Source organism: Semicossyphus pulcher, unplaced genomic scaffold (assembly GCF_022749685.1).
Source record: "Semicossyphus pulcher isolate SPU_LCO1_2020_fin unplaced genomic scaffold, fSemPul1.0.p SCAF_3, whole genome shotgun sequence".
Taxonomy (NCBI): Eukaryota; Metazoa; Chordata; class Actinopteri; order Labriformes; family Labridae; genus Semicossyphus; species Semicossyphus pulcher.
In genome coordinates, this window is record NW_027211704.1 from 16503524 (window position 1) to 16523422 (window position 19899).

General features: G+C 42.1%; 3 protein-coding genes across 4 annotated transcripts; all 3 read left to right on the forward strand.

Annotated features, from left to right (window-relative positions):
- The first annotated feature begins 192 nt into the window (after positions 1–192).
- On the forward strand, positions 193–2326 carry LOC138606224 (mitochondrial intermembrane space import and assembly protein 40-B-like). Its single transcript, XM_069678687.1, has 3 exons — positions 193–363; positions 948–1046; positions 1133–2326. The coding sequence occupies exons 1-3, from the start codon at positions 342–344 to the stop codon at positions 1483–1485; spliced, it is 474 nt and encodes a 157-aa protein (XP_069534788.1). The 5' UTR covers positions 193–341; the 3' UTR covers positions 1486–2326.
- Positions 2327–3870: 1544 nt separating this feature from the next.
- Positions 3871–9045, forward strand: uroc1 (urocanate hydratase 1). The gene is made up of 19 exons (XM_069678886.1): positions 3871–3996; positions 4398–4528; positions 4676–4769; positions 4856–4915; positions 5016–5144; positions 5234–5295; positions 5408–5474; positions 5770–5913; positions 6012–6100; positions 6569–6631; positions 6727–6906; positions 6984–7081; positions 7175–7247; positions 7380–7569; positions 7657–7755; positions 7868–7967; positions 8230–8311; positions 8419–8518; positions 8623–9045. Exons 1-19 carry the CDS (start codon positions 3871–3873, stop codon positions 8761–8763), a joined length of 2028 nt encoding a protein of 675 aa, XP_069534987.1. The 3' UTR covers positions 8764–9045.
- Positions 9046–9911: 866 nt separating this feature from the next.
- LOC138605670 (MAP kinase-activated protein kinase 2-like) lies at positions 9912–15298 on the forward strand. 2 transcript variants are annotated; one of them, XM_069678064.1, is made up of 10 exons: positions 9912–10524; positions 11740–11879; positions 12711–12775; positions 12858–12937; positions 13022–13148; positions 13315–13390; positions 13489–13613; positions 14590–14675; positions 14764–14844; positions 14927–15298. In XM_069678064.1, exons 1-10 carry the CDS (start codon positions 10261–10263, stop codon positions 15146–15148), a joined length of 1266 nt encoding a protein of 421 aa, XP_069534165.1. In that variant the 5' UTR covers positions 9912–10260; the 3' UTR covers positions 15149–15298. The 2 variants fall into 2 exon arrangements, with proteins under 2 accessions (XP_069534165.1, XP_069534166.1); XM_069678065.1 differs by having other exon boundaries at positions 14767–14844.
- Positions 15299–19899: the final 4601 nt, after the last annotated feature.

Consider the following 19899-nt stretch of genomic DNA (forward strand, 5'->3'; position numbering starts at 1 on the left):
AGATATAATTGAACAATACAGTAAGAGGGGTCTTTTTTTTAAATTGCTTGTGAAAAGTTAAAGAAAATAACTCTTAAAAAAATGTTTTGACTGTTTTTGCATGCAGTATTTTCACTGTTGGCAGCAACGCGCCACCGGGCCTACTGCGCAACCGGAAGCAGAACCGTAGAAGAAGAAGACTCCATGGACACAAGCAAGGATAGTTGTGAAACAAGTTAGCTGATGCTGGACTAGAATTATTGATATATACTTGTGTTTTGTTGTGTGGCAGTAAGAGTCGCTTTCCTCGTATTAGTTGCTGTACGTCAATAAGAGGAATTTAATTTGTTTCAGCGTGAAATATGAGCTCGGTCAGGCAGGAAGGTAAGCATGGTTTGCCAGCCGGCTAAAGCTAACCCTGAAGTCCATTTTAGTCTGAATGAAAATGTAATGCAGGTGTTGTTTCCTGTTCTTAAAAATGTGTGGAAAGGCCTCATACTAAGATAAGAATCGGGACTCTTTGTAACATTTACCTGTTACTATAAGTGTGTTATTATTACTGTTACAGGAATGTTAGCTGTTACATCTCAGTGTTTAACCTTGAACAGCCACAATAGTGCAATGTGTCATGCAGCATTTTTTTGGCAATGACTCACCCGAAGGTGTTTTTAATAGAAAGTCACCCCGAGTTCTGTCATTGAATGGATATCATTTTATCTTGTTAATATCATGGACATCTTGACTCTGCTGGTTTTGATGGAAAGCAATTTTCTTTACTTTATAAATTTATTTATTAATTTATATATAAACATATTATAAACTCACATAACAGCAAACAAACCAACATGTCTCTGTTGGGATATTATGTATTGAAAACACTGTTTCCTTAAGACCTCAAACTCTCATGTCACAAGCTAATGTGGACTAAACCTAGTGAAGGTCCCATTGTTTGCCTTTTCCTTCAACAGGTAAAGACCAAATCATCTTTGTCACCAAAGAGGATCATGCAACACCCAGCAATGCTGAGCTTGTAGAGGAAGATCCTGATGACCCGTATGAGGAGCAAGGTGAGGAGCAGTGTCTGGCTAACTTGGGTGAACTTTGAAATAGCTTAGTAGCTGCATACCAACTTAAACTCCACCTCTCTTCCCAGGTCTGATTCTTCCCAGTGGGGAGATCAACTGGAACTGCCCCTGCCTGGGTGGGATGGCCAGTGGACCCTGTGGGACTGAATTTAAGGAGGCCTTCTCCTGTTTCCACTACAGCAAGGAGGAGGTGAAGGGCTCTGAATGCTTGGATAATTTCAGGGCCATGCAGGAGTGTATGCAGAGTTACCCGGAGCTGTATCCACAAGAAGATGAGAAGGTGCCACGAGAGCAATCATCAGAAACAGACCAGACCTCACAAGACTCTGAATCTGCAGAAATGTCAGGTGCAAACTCAACATCTGCCACTGAGCAAGACTCTAACACCAGCAAAACCACAGAGGGACCAGTGGAGAGCTAATAGTGAGCTTTGGTGTAAATATTAGCAACAAGGCTTTTAGGTCCAACAGAAATCACATTTATTCATCCCTTTTTTGCATTGAAAAATAACATCGTCCTTTTTAACTTTTCCTTTTTCCATTTTTTTTTTAAAGAAAATATCAGGGAAATATGTTCATTTCAGTCTCAGCAGCTGAAGAGGGCATTAAATACGATGGCTTATAGTTTTGTAAAACTAATATAATGTGAGCAAAGAAAATGTCTATCTGGAGTGTTTAAATTCAAGTTGTTCAATACGCCCTTTTGGTTTACGTAAAGCTTGGAGGACCAACCTTAGCGTACACACTGAGGTGTGTAGTGTTACATTTTTATTTCTCAAAATTGACAGTTCTACTTGGCCATGCTGGAATTTCCCATAACAGAGTCTGAAACTGTAAAATGACAGTACACTGACATTTTCATTTCCACTGACATGTCATATCTGTTTTCTTTGATGTTCAGCATACGGCATTTAATACATAAATTATATGTTAAGATTATATTCATATTAAACTTTAACTGAAATGTATTTTGCTAATGTTACCTATAAAAATGACTACATTAATCAGAGGTGTGAAGAATGTACTGAAAAGTACCTTTTTATAAAAGTATCTTTATACTGTGGGATCTGGAGTCGTGTTTCCACAGTGGCCCTCTGTCCTGTCTGTCCTGTCTGTCCTGTGGGACTGCATTTCTTGTGTTAACTTATTATCAGACTCTACACGTTTACCTCAGCTGAACTCAACGGATCCATTTGTGTACAACGCAGGACTGATCGACGTGTATTGAACTGAATATTGTGGAATTTTTTACAATAAAAAATATACCTGTTTGGTGCTTATGAAAACCAATTTTTACATGTTGTGCATCTTCTCTCTCTCTTAAAAGTCACTGTCAGAAAGAGTAAATGTGTTAGCATCATTAGAGCACGTGAGCAGCTTTAGCAGAGGTAAAGTTTGGGTCGACCTTAAACTAGTGACACAAGAAACTCTTTCTTCTCCAAATACATCGTTTGCTGTCTGCCAGAGACTTCTACAGGAAAGATTAGGGATGCACGATATTATCGGCACGTTATTGGTATTGGCTGATATTGGCTTGAAAATGAACTATCGGATATCGGCCAACACGCCGCCATCCGCCGATATAATTAACCGATAAAATAATGGGCTGCTGCATACTCGATTAAATGCCCGACCTCTGCGCAATGTCCCCGGCACGTAGAAGACCTGCGCGGCGCAGCGTGATGACGTCACGTGTGTCTACCTGCAGCATGAGAGAGTTAGAAGCCAAAATGTCCGTGGTGTGGAAGTTTTTCAATGTGTCTGAAATAGATAGCAAAACTGCTATTTGCAATGACTGCTCAGCTTCGGTGATGCGAGGAGGAGCCAAGGCAAAGTCTTTCAACACTACAAACTTGATTAACCATCTCAAGACCCGTCACCCCGACCGTTGTAACAAATGTGATAAGAGTATCACCATTATACTGTACGCTAATTCTAATACAGAAGAGAGTTGATGATCTCTGCAATTAGGTGTGCGGGAAAAAAATATCGGTATCGGTAATCGGCTAAATGAGTTGTAAAATATCGGCATATCGGATATCGGCAAAAAATCCAATATCGTGCATCCCTAGGAAAGATCACACAGGACGCCTAGAAGCCTAAATAACATGCACAGGTGGTGTGTCAGACGTTTCCTCTGTGAATGCAGGTATATCATTAAGAAGAGTATTATATCAAAAGTTTGATAACTCGAATCAACAGCTTTATTTTGTTTGTGTTATTTTGTCTTTGTTAAACATATTTAACATACAACAGCAAAACGTGTAACGAAAAATAAGCTCTGTCATTGGATCTGTTGATGCTAACACACGTGGCGTTTTTTGCTATTGAAAGAAGTGACCACATGTTGATGTTAAAAAAAGCTGTTGTCATTAACAAAACAGAATTCAACCTCAGTTAAACATGGCTGTATCTGCAGGCTGGGGTGGTGATAATGCTCTGTGTTGTGCGAGTAAAACTGAAAGGGAAAACAATTCTACATAATATTTGTTGACCCGTTCAAAGGTTCTGGCCCGCACTTTTGTTTAACTTTTAAGTTACATGTCTGAACTGCAGGGGTCAGAGGTCACTCACCGTGTTTGTCCTCTGAAGCATGTGCCACTTTAAACTCTCTCAGGGATCAATAATTACCAAACTCCCATTCCTCTCCACACCGTACCATTGGTGGACAGGGGAGGGCAAAGGCGGCCAAAAAGCCAGTGAGACCGTAAGTGGAAGAGTGATCGGCCTCAGATCGTCAGCCGTGCGGGTGGGAGCTTCTGTTTCAAGGTGTCTGCTCAAGTGTGCAACAGAAAATACTCATCAGGATGTCTTCTCTAAAGGAGGTATGCAGTGGTCTCCCCCTGGACCCTTTGCCTTCTAACCGGGGAAGAGACCCCAATGTGTCACATGCACCCATGCGGACCCCCAACCTGACAGCAGAGGAGGAACGGGTGAGTAAATACACAAAGCTTCTGTTTATTCAAAGATTTAAACACATTTGTATCTCAATTATTTATAAATCATTTTCAGGCACGACTAATACAGACAGTTACTTTATGTTAAATGTGTCAGAAGTAGCAGCACCACTGACATTATGCCTTGCTGTGTACTCTGCCTTATTGCATCACCTTTGTTGGCTCATGAGCTCCTAAAAATGGATTATTCTCTAAGGTCCTTAACTGAATGCCAGAGCTTAAACCAAAGGCTATTTAAAAGAGACACAGTGAGTGGTCCGCCTCTTATTTTAAGAGGAAGTGTCAATGATTTAATCATACACGTGGGGCTCTACTGAAACATTTCGTTGCACTGTGCAGTGTGTCACTAACCTGCTTTGAATCCTTCCTCCCTCTAGTTGGCGCTGAGAAACGCCCTGCGTTATTTCCCCCCCTCCCACCACGCGACACTCGCACCTGAGTTTGCTCAAGAGCTGCGGCAGTACGGACACATCTACATGTACCGCTTTATCCCCACGTTACGCATGAGGTGAGGCAACCAGACGATGAGAGACTAACCGACATGGGACATATATAGATAATAAACACACGTGATATGAATAGAGATTATTTTGCTTTCCTTTCATTAACACTACATAGCACATACAGTGATGTGAGCTTCCTTCTGTTTCCTCAGAGCTTACCCCATAGATCAGTACCCGTGCCGCTCACGCCAGGCCGCCTCCATCATGCTCATGATCATGAACAACCTGGACCCAGCTGTGGCTCAGGTGACGCAGCTTTTTTTGCACCTTGTTACAGCGTGAGTGTGAAGTGTTGTGTTTGATGACAGCTTCATGTCTCTCCTATCCTTCAGTTCCCCCAGGAGCTCGTCACCTACGGAGGGAACGGACAGGTGTTCAGTAACTGGGCCCAGGTGAGCCCACAGAGCTATATGTGTTCACGTATTAGGATTGGTTCTGATCTATAGAGTCTGAGTAGATGGATATTAAAGCTTTGTGTGTGTGTGCGTGCAGTTTCGCCTGGTGATGCATTACCTGAGTGAGATGACAGAGGAGCAAACTCTGGTCATGTACAGCGGTCATCCCATGGGCCTGTTCCCCAGCCTGCCTTCCTCACCTCGCGCCATCATCACCAACGGCATGGTAACTGCCCGACACACATCTGTTACAATGATACTTTCAGCCCACACGCTTTCCTGTATACTGACATACTCTTTCTTTACATCACTCAGGTCATTCCTAATTACTCCTCCAAGGAGCAGTATGAGAAGATGTTTGCCCTCGGTGTGTCAATGTAAGTAGTATATATTTTGTTTTCAGGAAGAAGAAAAGTCGCTATCTTAAAACTCCTTTGTAGCTCCACATGTTTTGATTTCATCCGTGTTCTTTAATTTGTCCGTTTGTAGGTACGGTCAAATGACAGCAGGCAGCTACTGCTACATTGGACCACAAGGAATCGTTCATGGCACCATGGTTTGTGAGATTAAGATAATGTACACAGGACTGATGGAAAATAGGGATTACTTTTAAGATTAGTGTAAAAGATTATGTCAAAAATAGAAAAAAAAAAAAAAAAAAGGCTGCTTCTGGCAAAATTATTATTTTTGAGGCCTTTATTTAATATTTATTTTTGGGTCTTTTATTGTGAAAAACTGCACCTGGAAAAATTCTCACAACAATCTGAGGAGAGGAGATCACTCAAAACGTATTTCATTCACAGCACAGCCAACGTTTTAAAAGTTACATTTCTTTGTGTTTTTCTGTGCAGCTGACGGTCCTGAATGCCGGCCGGAGGTACCTGGGCTCAGACGACCTCAGGGGGCGTGTCTTTGTGACCTCTGGCCTGGGGGGCATGAGTGGAGCTCAGGCCAAAGCAGCTGTCATTGCCGGTTGTGTTGGCGTGATTGCGGAGGTCAGCTGGTGTCCAGACACTTCCTGTTAATACTCACAGCTAATGGAGCCAGACTGAGGGAAGCGCTGAATGTGATGTGTCATTTGTTCTGTGTGTAGGTGGATGAGGCTCCTCTTAGAAAGAGACACGAGCAGGGCTGGCTGATGGAGGTCACCAGCAACATTGAGCACTGCATCAAACGGATCAGGTAACAAAGAGACGAATTAAGTATGAGCGTCCAATCATTCATTATTAAAAAACATGAAGCTGCATCAAGCAGCTAATTAGCTTAGCTCAAAGACTCTGGGAAACAGCTAGCCTGACTCCATCCAAAGTAAACAAGATGTACCCACCAGTATCTCCATCTCAATTGTACAGTCCTTACAAAAACTGATGTAGCTTTTGTGCGGAACAAATTCTTGGCAGTGCAATTAACTTCCTGGCCTCCGGAGAGACTTTGTTATCTTTCCACCCATAACCCTCTGTTAAACTACAACATGTTATTTTTTAAGCTTCAGAGGTGCTGATGGGCACATCTTTATTTAAGTACTTAAGTAAATGTACTAACGTTGGCTGACGTCTGTTTCTGTTCAACATCTTAGTGCTCTAACTGCAGTGAAAGAGCCCGTGATACCCATCTGTCTTTTTTTATTTCGTATTATTTTGTGTCTCTCAGAGAGGCCAAGAGCTCCAAGACTGCCCTCAGTCTGGGTTACCATGGCAACATTGTAGACCTATGGTAAGTGAGATATAAAAAACCATCTGCAACCCAGACATGACGACCCAGGTGTGCAGCTACAATGACAGAGACGCCTTTTTGTCTCTTCTCACCAGGGAGAGGCTGCTGCTGGAGCACGAGAGGACGGGACAGCTGCTGGTGGATTTGGGTTCAGACCAGACCTCCCTCCACAACCCTTACAACGGAGGCTACTACCCCGTCCAGCTCAGCTTCCGGCAGGCCAACCAGCTCATGGCGACTGATCCGAATCGATTTAGAAACATGGTCCAAGAAAGGTGAAGTTACTCACACAGATGGACTTTTCCTGCAGTATTTGCTTCTATTAATGTGAATGTTTTACGAACCATCACAGCCTCCGAAGACACATTACAGCCATCAACAAGCTGTCTGATGCTGGCATGTTCTTCTGGGACTACGGCAATGCATTTCTCCTGGAGGCCCAGAGAGCAGGTCAGTTATTTACCACTCACAAAAAAAGATCATCATTACCACTAAATGAGCACGTCCAACCATTAAAGAGGCGTGTTTTTCTTGTTCCTATAGGCGCAGATGTAGAAAAAGTTGGTGGAGGAGCAACAGAATTTCGTTACCCTTCTTACGTCCAGCACATTATGGGGTGAGATGGTTTCTCATTTATTCAATCTAGCATCAATCCTGTAATAGAACATTTTAAATCAAAAGAAATACCAACAAACTGTGACCAGTTTTTTTCTTCTTGCTATTAATAGTTTGCAAACTCTGTTTTCAGGGATATTTTCTCTCTGGGCTTTGGCCCGTTCCGCTGGGTGTGCACATCTGGCGACCCTCAGGATCTTGACGTGACGGACAACATCGCTGCCACTGTGCTGGAAGAAATTAGTGCCAACGTGACTGATCGCATCAGACAGCAGTACAACGACAACATCCGCTGGATCAGAGAGGCTGGGAAACACAAGATGGTTGGTAACTTTCTGGGCAACCTATGCCTGAATTTGCTCTCTAAAAAAAAAGCATCAAAAAACAGTGTGTGTTTTCTCTTTGTTTAGGTTGTTGGATCTCAGGCCAGAATCCTCTACTCGGACCAGAAAGGAAGAGTCTGCATTGCTCTGGCCATCAACCAGGCCATCGCTGATGGAAGAGTCTCAGTAAGAGGAAACATTGTCTGCTCGGAAGAGCATTTTCCATTAACTGCCGTCTGCATGATATCACATTCATAGAGGAGTCTCATCAGTGTCTCGTGTTGTTTCTGTTGCTCAGGCTCCTGTGGTTATCAGCAGAGACCATCATGATGTTAGTGGCACAGACAGCCCCTTCAGAGAAACCTCCAATGTGTACGATGGATCTGCCTTCTGTGCTGGTAAGGGATTCTGCAGCTGGACTTTCTTTCTTTTGATATAACCAGGTGTTTATATTGTACATGGACAAAGATGCAATATAACGTGCCTCGAAACAGGAGACATTGTGACAGATGATCAAACATAAGGAAGCAGCCCACACAGAATCCTCCTTTTCCTTTGTTCCAGCTGTCCCAGTCTGTCTTTATTCATATAAACCAGTAACACTGCAGGAATATTACAGAATAAGTCAAAGTAACAGCTCACAATGTCCTTCTCTTACAGACATGGCGGTTCAGAACTTTGTCGGTGATGCATTCAGGGGCGCCACATGGGTGTCTCTGCACAACGGTGGTGGTGTTGGCTGGTAAGGCTGGCTGGTATTCAAAATACAAATCTGTGTGAATGAAACCCATTTATTTGATCAATATTTAATGTTTACTTGTGTTACTTAATCTCCTGCCTCTCTTAAAGGGGCGAGGTGATGAACGGAGGGTTTGGTTTGCTGTTGGACGGCTCGGAGGAGGCTGCACAGCGCGCCAGACTGATGCTCAACTGGGACGTGTCCAATGGGGTGAGAATGAGGAGAGAGGCTTGATGAATCACAGCCTCACCTATTATTTACAATGATGACAAATTGCAGATGATAGCCGCCTAATCTCTGTCTGTGTCCTGCAGGTGGCTCGTCGCTGCTGGTCAGGAAACTCCAACGCCTATGAGACCATCCAGCGCACCATGGAGGAGAACAGGCAGCTGCAAGTCACCATGCCGTTCCCTGTTCAGGACGAGCACGTGCTGGACCGTGCCCTGCAGGGATAAGCTAGACTTTAGCATAGGTTAACTGCTAGCTTCATACAGCCACACTGCAAAGGAATCCTGCAGCTGTAGTCACGTCAGTAGTGTATGAATCAGGTTTTATCCAGCTGTTTAAATTATTCACTGGTGACTTGTAGAAATCACTCACTAAGACACCTCAACACATTGAATACCTGCTATAAGTGTCGGAGTTATGGCAGTGTTGTAACACAAGATGATTGCTATGGACACGGAGAATACAAAGTAGGCTTCAATATTTGTGCTCGGCTGTTTTTGGTAATTTAATCTGCAAGAATATATTCTTTATTTTTAAAAATCTTCATATATACATAATAAAGCCCTATGAGTCACTTGTAGTTGTTTGTTTTATACTGTGGACGAGAGAAAGGTATTCTACACATGAAGAGTAAAACACACGCAGGTAAAGTCTGGAAGATTTTCTTATAAGATGCCAAGTTTGGTCTCTGCTGACAGCACCACAGCAACAAGGTTGTCTCCAACTGAAAATATTTTCCACTTTAATGATCATTTAACCAACTTTTTGGTGTTAAAAAAAAACATTGACACAATCACACAGCACTCATTTTTTAATGAATACAAATTGTAGCTCTGTGTTTCACAGCCTGGGTTTAGAGGTGTAAAGGAAAGTTGACTATAGGCGACATTATCCTTAAAAATCCCGATATTTTTATTAAATGCATTAAACACAAATCAGGTTGGATTGCAACCATTTCAGTCTTCCCCAGCCAATTATATGAGACAGACACATATAGGGCCAACCTGGAGACACACTGTGAGGATGTAAAAGATTTCTTGGCACACTGTGTGCACCCTGGTCTCCTACAAATCTAATCCCTTAATGGTTCCTAGATAGCATGATAATTGGCTATTATCAATCATTGTACAACACAGCTAGACGCTTCTCATCGACTCTTTAAAATGGACACAACAAAGTCATTTTTTTCGGGACTAAGTTTCCATTCCCACATCTTTCGACTTGAACCGTCCACTTGTTACTTTCATTTCTGCTCACATTTCCTCTCTCCCCACATTTCCTCTCTCCCCTTTGACACGTCTTTTCGTGTTTGTTCCTTTAAGAAACTGAATTTGAGCCGCTGAGCGCTGACGTCAGGGAATTGGAGAGGCTGGTGTTCCCTGCAAGAGGAGGCAGATAAACGTGATGAGGAGTACCAGGCAGGGGTACCAGATTAGTTTTTAGCATTTTATCTACTCGTAGTCAATCAGTTAGTTTTTATATCTCAACCTTTTCATTCAGAGAACAGGTGGAGTCTTTTAAAGTTCTCTGTGCAAACATAACGGTACGATTTCAGACCTCCGCCCTTTTCTGTACACTCCCAGGACAGATTGAATACTTTATTTTGCACAGTGTTCAAAGTGGGCTGGGAAGACGTACGAAAGTCCTGGTGATTATGTTGGCACCGGATATTTTTTTCTATGGCAGAGACTGATGGCCTCACAGTTGATTTTTAGCGCAAAAAAATGCATCATAACCAGGGGGAGCAGCCGGGAAATCCAATTACTGCGCAGCAAGGGACCGCCCAGCACAGCGTCTCCACCAGCCCGGGGAGCAGCTTGGTCGGCGGCCTCTCTGACCTCCAGCCTCCTCCTTACTGTAACCTGGAGTTCAGGAGAAATGCGGTGACTGATGAGTATAAAATCACAGCTGAGGTGCTCGGCCTGGGAATCAATGGGAAAGTGCTGGAATGCTTTTGCAAGAAAACAGGAGAGAAATGTGCCCTGAAGGTGTGTGTTTTGTGTGTGCTTGTCTGCTTCTCCATCCTGTGTGATGTATAAACTGGCCTCTTGAGGCTGAAAAGAAAGAGAGCGTCCATCAATTATTCATCCCCTCTCTGTGATCCCCACCTTTTAATGCTGTCTTAGACTGGATGTGCACTGAGTCTTGTTTTTGTGATGTTTTTGTGGGTTTTATGTGCGGCAAAGAAGTATCAATCCAACCATGGATGTTTGAATCTGAAAGCAAATCCAGTCCCTGATCTGCTCAGACAGTGCGTGAGTGTGTGAGACAGTGATGTTCTGTCTGGCATGCTTTGACACAGTTTCCACGATTGTTCAGTGGACAATAATCTGCTCTGTTCGTGCTTTACATTATCATCTGAGCCTCTGACATCCAACAAACATGCATTTTCACTCACAGACCCAACATTGGGCTTATTAAATGTTTATTTTTCAAATATACTAAGGAAATATGGGAGAATCAGAGCAGGTAATTTGTTCAACAGATGCTTGTTGGCTTGCAGCAGAGCTTTAAGAAAACACAAACAGGAAGAGCTGCCCCGTAAGTGCCTCCACATGTTTTCTGTGTGATATCTTTAGTGGTATTAAGCCACAATCGTAAAGGTATCATTTCTAGCTCTGTTTTTGTGAGTAAATGCTTTGAGGGAAAATGAAACCTCTACAAACCTGTGAGTTATTAGGCTTTTTCCTCCTCTGGGGCTCAAAATGTCCACAAGGATTTGAGCTAGTGTCTGTAGAGGAAAATAGGATGTCCTCCTCCCCTGTCTGTGATAGCACAGCTGCAGCACTGTGCCTTTAAAGATGAAGCATGTTGCTAAATGCTAGGGGTGGGACAAAATATCGATACACTGAAAAAATTCGGAGCTCTAAACATTTCCCTGCCAATTTGACTCTCCGCATCTCTGTTTCATCTTAACTTGTGTCTAATTCTGTGAAACTGGCACCAAACTGCAGAGAATAAACACATTAATCCTGCACTTCACATTTTGAGGGGCATTTCGTCCTCAGTTGATCAGATATCGTGATGCATCATATCGTATCGTATCGTGAGTTACCTTGCAATTCCCACTCCTACCAAATGTTCTCTTGAAGTCTGGACCCTAAATGCATTCACTAGAAATTACAGCCATCAAACAGTAGTCGATTGATGTTGTGACCACTATGATTCCTATCATTGATTTGTGTTTCCCTCATGTGGAGCAGATCCTGTATGATACACCCAAAGCCAGACGGGAGGTGGAGCTGCACTGGCGAGTTTCCGGAGGTCCCCACATCGTCCGGATCCTCAGCCTGTACGAGAACCTTCACCAGGGGAAGAAATGTCTCCTCATCATAATGGAGTGGTGAGCAGGGGCGGCGCTGCTTTATTCACTGTCTGCTTTATTTTGGCCTTAAAGGGAGAAAAAATGCTGGAATAGATTCATGAGGGTTTTGTTTGATAGCTTTGTGTTTAGTCCCAGAGTCTGTTTGCATCTTGGATAAAACTACAAAGAAATCCTGATTGCTCTTTTCCTCTCGCTGCCTCTGGGAAAGCAAACTTTGCTTTTACTTAATATTCTTGGGTAGTGACCTTTCTTACATAATCAGATATGTCTTTGGGCAGCCATAACAAACATGCCCTTTTTGGGCCTTTTTTCCCATCCAAGCAGGTTACCCTTCATTGTTATTTTGATCTGAGTTTAAATTTAACTTGTGCAAATAATTAAAGTCAGAATGAAAGTGAGACTTCACAGTGCCGAGCAAACAGGGACCAGATGGTAAAGATCTGACACAGACTGTTTGCAAGGATTGTGCTACTTGTTTATCACACTAGACTTGCCGGGATTCATTTGCAGCCCTGACCATGTAAATGTCGCTTGAGTCACTGGATGACACGTTTATTTAGCACTGTACACTTGTGACTTAAATCGTGACATTCAATAGATTCACTGGAAACTTCATCTTGTTTATATCTGCTTTTTTTGGCTTAACTCCAAAGTGTAAAGTTAACACACTGGCTTTATATACATGCTGTCTTTGCCTTCATTTTTCACTTGACTGCGTGAGTGTCCCCGGACTCATAACCCGGCACAATGACTTGCTTTGTTGTCAGTCCATGATTGCAAGCAGAGTGGTTGTTTGCCAGGAGTGCCCTCGCTGCCCCTGTTCTGATCTCTTTGTTAATCTTGTCTCAGCATGGAGGGAGGGGAGCTGTTCAGCCGCATTCAGGCCAGAGGGGACCAGGCCTTCACGGAGAGAGGTGGGTCGGAGGTCACTTTAGATTAACAGGTTTCTGTGCCGCGTCCTGCACGTGTTACATCTTTGTCATGTGTGTCCATCAGAGGCGTCGGAGATTATGCACGACATCGGCACGGCCATAGAGTACCTCCACCACATGGACATCGCTCACAGGGATGTAAAGGTACTGCAGCTGCTGTTCTTCAAAGATAATGTACATGAGACTTTTGAATCTCTAATAACGTTCTCATTCTCATACACACTGCAGCCTGAAAACCTGCTCTACACCACCAAGGAGAGTAACGCTACACTAAAACTGACTGACTTTGGCTTTGCTAAGGAGACAACGCTGTACAACTCCCTCCAGACTCCCTGCTACACTCCGTATTACGTTGGTGAGTGTCTGCTGCCATGAGACTTTAAAACCAGTGTTATTACAGGAGTAGGAGCTATTATTCATGTTGTCCACGTGTGTCTGCATATTGACCTGCTTTTGTGCGAGGGCGTCTTTCCTTCTCCACATCTTTGTGTTGTTTTTCATGTGTCTGTTTGTCCGTTCAGCCCCTGAAGTGCTTGGGCCGGAGAAATATGACAAGTCATGTGACATGTGGTCTCTGGGCGTAATCATGTACATCCTGTGAGTATCACATGTGCGTCGGCCACTGATGCAACTTAATGTAACATTTAAAGACAGCTTAATAAAACAGTCTTTCCTCTCTTCTCTTGTGTGTCCAGTCTGTGCGGGTTTCCTCCGTTCTACTCAAACACCGGGCAGGCGATCTCACCGGGCATGAAGCAGAGGATCAGACTTGGCCAGTACGAGTTCCCAAACCCTGAGTGGGCTGATGTCTCTGAGGAAGGTCAGACTTCTGACATAAAATTCAAAATGACAAGGAAAGATTTCAAAACAGTGACAGGGTTGTGAAAATGTTCATTGCACCAACTTCTTACTTTCTATTACAATCAGATTAAGGGGAAAGTCAAGACTAAATACGGCACACAATGAAGAATATTCACAATAAAAATGTATCCCTACATAGAGCTGCTATAGTCAATATAATAATGTTATGAATGACTGACGTGAAAGGGATCACGCAAAGAGAATTATCACATGATGTCATCAACTTAACAATTTTTTATTTTAGTGTCTTTGAGCTCAAAGTTTTGCTTTTCCTCTCCACAACTTTACTGTTTTGGTTCCCGTCAGGTCACACTCTGTCACTTCTTTTTGAGCTACAAGCAGATGCTACCTTCTCAGCACCAATCAGCAGACATACAAAGTTAGCAACTAGCTGGTGTTTTTTTTGGCTTTTGCCTTAATTTGGGGGACACCTGAAGAGAGAGAGGAAATGTGGGGAGGAGAGAGAGGGGGATGACATGCACAAAATGATCACAGACTGAGAGTCGAGGACTGTAGCCTCTCTGTATGGGCGCCCGTTCACCAAGTGAGCTAAAACAGCACAGAGCAGCTAGCTGTTAGCATTTAGCAGCTAAAGAGCCACATATTTTCTTTAGGAATTGCTAGAGACCAAAACTAGAGCAAAAGTGACACAACTCTTAATGAAGGATAACGTCTTTCTAAATCTGCTTGATGTGTAATGGAACAACTATTTCCTAGCATTCACCATCGGAACTTAACAGTGTTGTGTTCTTGTAAGTGGCAAAACAAACAAACAATTAACGTAGGTTTAAATGTAGCATGCTCCGCATACCCAATCACATGTTAACAACTTGTGCAACATCCAGCTAACACAACAGAGGACATTATTGTAATTCCAGACTGCTTACTGGGTTAATGATTTTTTTCAACTGTGATTTATTGTGTGTCCTCTCCAGCCAAACAGCTTATCATTCAGTTACTGAAGACAGAACCCAGTGAGAGGATGACCATCGGACAGTTTGTGAACCATCCCTGGATTAGTGTAGGTTCTCACTTTGTTCTGTCACGTCTGTATAGGTCTGTTTGTCGTTCCCACATTTATTCATAAGGCTTCTGTGTTTACACTGCAGCAGTCCATGGTGGTGCCTCCCACACCCCTGCACACATCGCGTGTTTTGACTGAGGACAAGGAGCTGTGGGAAGACGTGAAGGTGGGACTCTGTTTATTTTCTCAATATCACCAGCAGGTGGCAGTGAAGCCCCGGGTTAACGCCACAAACTGTCTCCTAACAGGAGGAAATGACCTGCGCTCTGGCCACCATGCGCGTCGACTACGACCAGGTGAAGATCAAAGACCTGGACCTGTCCAACAACCCTCTGCTCAACAAGAGGAGGAAGAAGCCCACGTCTGGAGGAGAGGACGCAGGAGACGGGGACGGAGGAGACGGAGGAGTGGGGTGTAACAGTCACAGAGAAGTGACATTTTCTGAGGAGCATGGGGCAATGATTATTTGACACAACTAGTATGAAAGTATAAATATGCAACATTTCCCATCCACATATCACTTATTGTGTTTCACTCACTTCATGTCCTTTTTGTATCACTGCACTAAAGTCTTTTATTTTGACTGTTGCTACTCTAACATTTGAATAAAAATGTCATCTTCTGTGTTTTACAGCTGTGTTGTGTCTCTTTTGTATTTGAACCCTTGTTTGTTTGACACTAACACGTCTATAAAACCTCTTTAAATAAAGTCAGCTGAATGCAGACATTTAGTGGCGCTGTGAGAAATAGGTTCTTTCTGTTGTGAACAAAGACAGGCAGTATTTGGAAGCCATAAAACATATTTATTAGGTCAGATTACATTCAAACAATAAGTCCTCTTGAGCACTTCTGTGGTAGTTATTATGTGGTTATTGTAACATGTACAGTCACATTTAAACCAAGAGTGTTCAGGGTGATAACATGCCTCTGCACTGTGTTATTTATAAACAGCACAAGACATTTCTGCACACGTGAAATTTCTTCTATGAGCCTCCACCAAGTCATCAATGCTGCCTATTGTAACTCTAAAAGCAAGATAATTGTTCATTCACTTTAAGTGCTCAGTAAAGTTAGGAAAATGAAAACATAAGAGCTGCAATGAGCACGACATCAGCACTGAACCTGTAAACCCAACACCCGCTGTTAATGTTTAATGTGTTTAGGATGGTGGTATAAGGTGTAGCCAGTCGTACAAGAAGTATCAATGACTGCATTACAAATAAGAGTCTTCAGTTTTACTGGAGTCATTGTACATCAATATAAACCTAAATTATATTAGAGTATAAAAAGGTAAAGTACTCATTAGGCAGTAAAAATATAACCATTATGTCCACTATACAGTATGTTAACATCCTTTTTAATGTTTTATAGTTTTGGCTGAGCCAGTTACTTGACTTCAACTACTCTACATACAAGGGGGGGAACCGAATAACGATATGGCAATGTACTCATCCTTAATTGGCCGAAGAAGAAGTTCATCAGCTATCGTGATGCATCATTATATGATGGTCTTGCAATATATCAATTATCGGAGAATCGCTGTATCGTGATATTATCGTTATCGTGGGCCACATGTCGCGTATTGCATCGTTAGTTGCCCTGCGATTCCCACTCCTAATACATACAGTTGGAAAGTTAAATCTATAATATTGTATATATTATATTTATATTTTGAAGACTCATAACAGGATTTTTATGTTCTTTCTTGGCTATTTGTAGACCAACAAGAATGACACCTGACTTGTACAAGATTTCTTAACTCAAAGATAATGGTCACGTTACAGGAAGAGTTCCGGCTTTATTTTATCTCCCTACATAAAAAAAAGACTACTGAACACAAGGCATTATGGGAACCAAGTATAATAGTAGGTAGTCTATTCTATAACTTATACTTGTCTTTTTAAACCATTTTAAGTTTCTGTAAATAAATCAGTTATGTATACAATACAATTATATATATTCTTTCATGTCCTTGCATGTTAACGGTTAAATCTCAGGAACAATGGCAAAATGATAATATCTAATGCAGTCACAAAAGTAATGTCAATGTTTGTATGTCATTGTATGTCGTATGAACACATGGATGATATAGTTGTTGTTTTTTATTAGTCTACAATCTCCTTTATATTCTCCCCGAAGCATAATCATCTGCATTGTTACCTGGGTTGTTATCATGTTATCAGTGGCATGCATCAGAGGAGGCCTGGTTGATGAAAAGGCTCTCTGTGTGGGCTGTCGTTATTTACAGATAGTGTCTGCTACCTGTTTGTATTGCCTGGCATTATCACAATGTGTTACCAGAACTGGTTATGCAAGAAGGAGAAGAATTTTCCATGAGAGTTTAATCTTCTGTTTTGCAGTAAAGACTGAGAGTGAATAAGTCAACAGTGAAATAACAAAAAGAAAGAAAGTAAAACATAAGCACAAGTAATGCGACACATTACAGCAAGTCAATAAAAAGTAAAATTTAAGTTCTGTGATGTATTTAGTCTCTAAATAATCATTGCAATTATCTGTGAAAAGATAAAACCTTTACCACTGAAAACAAAAACTATTTGAAAATAAATGAAACAATAGATTGCAGTTTGTTTTATGGACAGGTATAAGAGCGTGTCATCGGCATAGCGGTTTACACAATTAATCAAAGTGAAACAACAGTAGACCTCAATCCCCCCACCCTGCATGTTCTGTGTTCTACGGATGGTGATAATTTGTCTGTGGTATCTCACATGTTTAATAAAACACTTTTATCTCATGAAACTGACACAAGATATATAAAAGAAGTTAAATGGATCATTTCCCAGAGTCTCTAAAAAGAGGTCAGGCTCTCCCCGAGGAGCAGCCTCGCTGCTGCACAACGCTCTGAAACTAAACCAGAAAGAAACGTAAAACTACAAACGTAGTCTGAGTCAGAATAGATATGAGTATGTTTTAAAACAACTTCAGATCTCATACCATAAAAAAAAAAGTTTGGCAGTCCGCCTGTATGAACCCACTTAAGGAATAGTTTGGGTTTAAAGGAAATACCAATGGTTAAAAACAGTGGGGATTGTAGGGAAAACACTGACTGAACCATACACACAATCAGGACAGTGTTTAGACTAATGCCCAAAGACACTAACAGTCTCACTGAATGAGTCCATTCACTCTAACTTCCTGCATCTCTACTGTGTCAAGGAAAGAGGAACTGCAAAAAATGATTATCCACCTACTCACACCTGATAACACAAAGCTTCCTTCAGTGAGTTGACATTTTTTCTTTATCTGTGTTTGAGTTAAGTTGCTGTCTTGGGAAAGTCGTGTGGTGTTTCCTTTAATTTGCAGTTTCCTTTAGTAACAATAGGGAGACTTCTCTCGATGGGTGTGTCAGTACTTTTCCTCATGTAACTACTGTAATAGATGTACACAACCCTCCTTTCCTTTCTTCCTTTCCTTTATTCTTCCTTGTACCTCTTTGAACACACAGTGGGAAGTTACTGTGGAAGAAGGAGCTGATGTCCCATTTAAGTACCCGGCAGCACATTTTTCCACACTTTCCCTGCAGATGTAGGTGACCCCGTTTGAAAGTATCAGTGTGTGCAGCATGCTCATCACAGCATTTTTTCCTGTGTCGCACAGGGTCACCACGTAGGCCTGAGCTGTGCAGATCAGAGAGAGGCAGAGGTATTTCACCTTGCAGCGCAGACTGAATAAAGATAACACAGTAGGAATGAAAATAAATAGGTGACTCATACGTGTTAATACATGCACAACAATTTGTTTACTCTCCTCACTTGAAAGAACCTCTGTCATTTGTCATTAGGCTCTTGATTTGTCTTGTCGAGCGTCTTTTGTTTTGCAAAAAAGGATCAAAGGCAATTGTAATAACGAATGCTGAAAAACAGACAGGGCCAGCTCAATCGGCGACACATGTGATTCATAGTGACAAAGAGGTTCCAACTTTCTACACAGGTTTTTGGTGATGGCTTACTCTTTATTTCTGTTCTCTGGAGAATTAAGCCACCCGACAATTTGGATGGGGAGCAGCATTTCCCAATGGACCCAAAACCCATGGTAGTTCGGTGGACTCATCAATAGCCAAGGAAAGAGGTGACCATATCCTGAGGGCATTAGGCACAGCTGCTCCAGCAAAGCATAGGTGCATAGGTGCAGATGGAAGTAAAAGGGAGACAGAAGATGATAACTTGTTGAGCAAGAAACATCATTTAATATCTGCTCCTTTCCCCCTCTGGTTCTTACACATGGGCATGGCCGGATTAACTTGATATAAGGCCCAGGGGCAAAAATTACTGTGAAGCCCCCAATGACACCCCACATCATTTTAACTGCATTCTTACATATGACCGAAAAGACAGGGTCTGAAGATATTGAACATAATCACACAGTATGTTTTTTCTGCTGCTAATGGTCTCTCAATCAAAACAGAAACAAAACATTTAGTTCCTTATTAGAGTAGCGTGGGGTCACGGACGTTGATTTCTTTATTTTTAAACAGCTACCATTGCCCATGAAAATCAATCTGAATCCACTCAGGCATAGATGATCTTGACGGACCAGGTAAAGTTTTAGTTATGTTACAATTAGTGACATTTATTCAGGATAATTTCATTCTAATAAAGTTGCTGAAGTAAGACTAGCTAACAAAGAGAGTTAGCTGATTTCCTTTCTCCTTCCCTGATGTGTCGTTGGGGTTCTCCCTGTGTTCCAGAAGACAGGGGATGCACCTTTACCTTAAATAAAATGAACAAGATAATATAGGCTAAAGTTTTAGTCACATTAGGATTCGTCACGTTTATTGAGGGTTTGTAATTTCAACGTAATGACAGCGCTAGCTAACGTAGAGAGTTTGCTGACTTCTGTTCTCACTGATGTATCATCAGGTTTCCTCCAGAAGACAGGTGATGTAACTTGACCTTTTGGAAATGTTACCTGATATAATTTAAAGTGTTGCAGATTCTGTCACACAGTTACAATTAATGAATAAAACAAAAAAACAACTGTTTAGTGACAATTTAGCCTTTTTTAGCCTATTGTGGTCTGGGGTCAAAAAGCAGTTGCATGCACTTCCTGGTGCCAATATGATAATATTTCATACACAAAACGGCTTGGACATATCCAGATATGGGTTAAGTAAAAGATGGCGGAACATGCTAAACAATAACAAGCAGGTGTGCATGTAGGCATGTGCGTATGGACGCGATAATGAGCGCGAGTCTCAGCG

What these genes read in the sequence shown, in the direction of transcription:
- LOC138606224 (XM_069678687.1), top strand. Translation starts at nt 342, where the DNA reads ATGAGCTCGGTCAGGCAGGAAG. An exon ending in GAGCTCGGTCAGGCAGGAAG is followed by an intron (nt 364 to 947) that starts GTAAGCATGGTT and finishes TTCCTTCAACAG; the next exon opens with GTAAAGACCAAATCATCTTT. An exon ending in TGACCCGTATGAGGAGCAAG is followed by an intron (nt 1,047 to 1,132) that starts GTGAGGAGCAGT and finishes CTCTCTTCCCAG; the next exon opens with GTCTGATTCTTCCCAGTGGG.
- uroc1 (XM_069678886.1), top strand. Translation starts at nt 3,871, where the DNA reads ATGTCTTCTCTAAAGGAGGTATGCAGTGGTCTCCCCCTGGACCCTTTG. An exon ending in CACTGCATCAAACGGATCAG is followed by an intron (nt 6,101 to 6,568) that starts GTAACAAAGAGA and finishes TGTGTCTCTCAG; the next exon opens with AGAGGCCAAGAGCTCCAAGA. An exon ending in CCTGGAGGCCCAGAGAGCAG is followed by an intron (nt 7,082 to 7,174) that starts GTCAGTTATTTA and finishes TTGTTCCTATAG; the next exon opens with GCGCAGATGTAGAAAAAGTT.
- LOC138605670 (XM_069678064.1), top strand. Translation starts at nt 10,261, where the DNA reads ATGCATCATAACCAGGGGGAGCAGCCGGGAAATCCAATTACTGCGCAG. An exon ending in CTCCTCATCATAATGGAGTG is followed by an intron (nt 11,880 to 12,710) that starts GTGAGCAGGGGC and finishes ATCTTGTCTCAG; the next exon opens with CATGGAGGGAGGGGAGCTGT. An exon ending in AGCTGTGGGAAGACGTGAAG is followed by an intron (nt 14,845 to 14,926) that starts GTGGGACTCTGT and finishes GTCTCCTAACAG; the next exon opens with GAGGAAATGACCTGCGCTCT.